The following is a 3,446-nucleotide window of genomic DNA, read 5'->3' on the forward strand; positions in this document are numbered from 1 at the left end:
ACATGTTGTGAATAATGAGGTCTAAGATTAGAATTTGAGTGAGATATAGTTTTCCAGTTTCTATTCTATAACATGTTGTGAATAATGAGGTCTAAGATTAGAATTTGAGTGAAACATAGTTTTCCAGTTTCTATTCTATAACATGTTGTGAATAATGAGGTCTAGGATTAGAATTTGAGTGAGATATAGTTTTCCAGTTTCTATTCTATAACATGTGAATAATGAAGTTTAAGATTAGAATTTTAGTGAAACATAGTTTTCCAGTTTCTATTCTATAACATGTTGTGAATAATAAGGTCTAAGATTAGAATTTGAGTGAGATATAGTTTTCCAGTTTCTAATTTGGAACATGTTGATTAAGGAGACTTGAACTTTGAATGTAAATGAAGGATAGTTTTCTAGTTTCTATTTATCTATCAATAGTGTGAGTGAGCGTTAAACATTCTAATATTGAACAAAATGGAAAAGGCCACCAAGTATCAACTGAAACAATATTTGAAACTTAAGAGTCAATCGTGTTCTGGCAATAAGGCAGAACTTATAAGTAAGATACAGGAGTTTGTGACAGCTGAGGAATTAGATGCAGATGAAGTAGTTCACGAAATATTAGCTTTCAATAGAACACCAGTGGAAGAGGAAATAGATGGTACAGTGAAATCAAAAGATAGTGTATCTCAAGCAGGAGAAAGTGACCTAGGTAGTCAATTAGGTAAGGTGATGGCTAAGAGGGCGAGCTTAGACATCAAATTACCGAAGTTGAAAATAAAACAGGAGTTGGAAAAGGAATTGCATAGATTAAAACTAGAGCAGGATAAGCTTAACCCATTCAACTCCGATGACAAGATGTCTTGTCATTTGGTCAAATAAAACAAAAAATCATAAAACACCAAAATGTTTGATCAAACACCAGAAAAATATGACGTCAATCCTCCTCGCTTCGCTCGCAGCGAAGCGAGGATTGACGTCATATTTTTCTGGTGTTTGATCAAACATTTTGGTGTTTTATGATTTTTTGTTTTATTTGACCAAATGACAAGACATCTTGTCATCGGAGTTGAATGGGTTAAGTTAGAAAGGGAATTAGAATCAGCTAAGGCAGAATTTAATATTTTGAGTAAATTTGAAAGTAATGTAAATGTTAATTTAGAAAATGATTCTCGTGACTGCAGAAGTACAAATCAGAGTAATAATGATGACCAACAGACAAATAGAGACATAATTACGACTTTAATGACCAAAACCACCATGCCTGTTCATGTAATAACTAAATTTAGTGGTCAGCTAGACAAGTACTTTGAATTTATTAAAGATTTCGACATGTTAATTGATAGCAAGCATGTGTCAGATAATGAAAAGTTACAATACCTAAAACAATATACGGAAGGTAAACCACACAAGATAGTTAGAACGTGCTTACATTTAGATCCAAAAGAGGGTTACCAAAAGGCGAGAAGTGAATTAAAGAAAAGATATGGAAATAAGGAAAGAATTGCTTTAATGCACATAGATAAAGTTCTTGCTTGGCCTGAAATTAAGGAAGAAAATGTTGAGACATTAGATGACTTCATTGTCGAATTAGATTCATGTATAAGTGCTATGTCGGGTATTCACTATGGAATTTCAGAATTACAAAATCTTAGGACTTTGCGTCAGTTAGTTGAGAAATTGCCCAGATATTTACAGGATAGATGGAGAAGAATAGCTGATGAATTAGCTGAGAGTGGGAAGTTAGTGGACATTAAAGAATTAGTCAGATTTTTAGAAAAAGAAGTAAGAATATTGAATAACCCAATATTTGGGAGAAGTATTGAAGGAGGATTCAGAGATGAGAAAGTAGAAGCGAACACGTGGAATTCAAATAGAAAGATGAATTATAAGAAAGGTATATAACCAAATGATGGAAGGGTTCATGTCAATGTGACACAGAGATCAAGACTTTCTTGTTGGTTATGTCAAGAAGAGCATGTTATTAATGTGTGTCCAGAATTAAGATGGTTAACTTATGAAGAGAAGTTGAATAAAGCGTACAGTTTAGAACTTTGTTTCAAGTGTTTAAGGAAAGGACATAAAGCGTCACAGTGTAGAGTGATTCGAACTTGTGAACAATGCGGCGGTTCACATCTTACAACTATGCATAGGACGAATAAGAATTTCAGGGTTGAAGGAAGTAAAGAAGTAACGGCTAATCCAGTGGTCACTAATGAGGTTGATGATTCTAGAGTTCAAGTATTATCCAGTCAATTGAAAGATTCAGTAGGAGACACTACTGCTATCCCAGTTCAAGTCGAGTTAAATGGTAAGGCTGTTAATACCAGATGTTACCTTGACAATGGTAGCTCAATTACATTTTCTACTAAGAATTTATTGCAGAAACTTGGAATGACAGACATGAACTATCAGTCAACTACGTTACAAGTTAGTACAATAGTAGGCACAAGAGGAATGTCTTGTCTTAATGTTGACGGGATGTCAGTGGCTGACATAGAAGGAAATAACCAAATTAGATTACCACCTGTATTTGCAGTGAAGAAACTTCCTCTCAATCAAGATCATAGTATTAGAAAGAATGATATAGAGAAGTGGAAACATTTGATGAAACTAGAATTTGATCACAGCAAAGGAGAAATAGAAATCATGATAGGAAGTAATGTGCTAGAAGCGTCTGAACCTTGGGAGGTAGTGCATGCAGAGAAAGTAGGAGAGCCATATGCTGTGAGAACACGTTTAGGATGGGTATTGTGTGGAAGAATAATAGACAATAATCAAGAAGTTGCTGTGAATAATATAAAGGTTGATGGTAATTATTTAGAAAGGAAATTAATTGAGTCTTATAATAGAGAGTTTGTGGATTCATCACTGAATTCGGTAGAACCTAGCATGGAAGATAGAAGATGGTTACATTTGTTGAGTCTGAGTGTAGGCAAATGATTAATGGAAAGTACGAGATTCCTTTACCAATGATTGAGAAACCTAGGATAGTTCCTGATAGTGGACCTATGGCGGTCAAAAGACTTCAGCAGTTAAAGCGTAAATTCAAGGATGATGAATATTATAGGCAGTATAAGCAATTACCCCGTCTGGGGTATTGGTTGCTTGTTATTGTGGCAAAGTAGCATGCAGTCGATACTTTAGGGTCTATATGGGGCGCCCCTACGGACCAGAGCCACACATCATTTTGTCTATGATAGAAGAAATTCTGTTCATAGAGAAATGATGACACTTTTATACTACGACTGTCCCTCCATTATGCTGTCCCCCAACCCCTTGTTGCTGTCCTTTACCATTTCTCTGAGAATTCTCTTTCTGATTGGGGGAATTCCCTGTGGTGGGGGAAAAGAATACTGCCACCAAGTTTTCCCACTTGGATCGTAAGAGGCGAGAAGAAAGGGACGGGGAGAGGGACTAGGCATCCTTCTCCCTGTAGCCCCAAGGGGCAAATTCCTAAA

General features: G+C 35.7%; 1 protein-coding gene across 1 annotated transcript; it reads left to right on the top strand.

Moving 5' to 3' along the window:
- The first annotated feature begins 459 nt into the window (after positions 1-459).
- On the top strand, positions 460-2,928 carry LOC143020532 (uncharacterized). The gene is made up of 4 exons (XM_076176963.1): positions 460-709; positions 1,148-1,882; positions 1,985-2,296; positions 2,549-2,928. The coding sequence occupies exons 1-4, from the start codon at positions 460-462 to the stop codon at positions 2,926-2,928; spliced, it is 1,677 nt and encodes a 558-aa protein (XP_076033078.1).
- Positions 2,929-3,446: the final 518 nt, after the last annotated feature.

Source organism: Oratosquilla oratoria, chromosome 40 (assembly GCF_046742065.1).
Source record: "Oratosquilla oratoria isolate Oo_2021 chromosome 40, ASM4674206v1, whole genome shotgun sequence".
Taxonomy (NCBI): domain Eukaryota; kingdom Metazoa; phylum Arthropoda; class Malacostraca; order Stomatopoda; family Squillidae; genus Oratosquilla; species Oratosquilla oratoria.

Bases quoted from the DNA above. Each gene is read 5' to 3' on its own strand.
- LOC143020532 (XM_076176963.1), top strand. From the start codon at position 460: ATGGAAAAGGCCACCAAGTATCAACTGAAACAATATTTGAAACTTAAG. The intron at 1,883-1,984 runs GTATATAACCAA...ATGTGTGTCCAG, and splicing joins AAAGATGAATTATAAGAAAG to AATTAAGATGGTTAACTTAT. The intron at 2,297-2,548 runs GTAAGGCTGTTA...CTCTCAATCAAG, and splicing joins AGTTCAAGTCGAGTTAAATG to ATCATAGTATTAGAAAGAAT.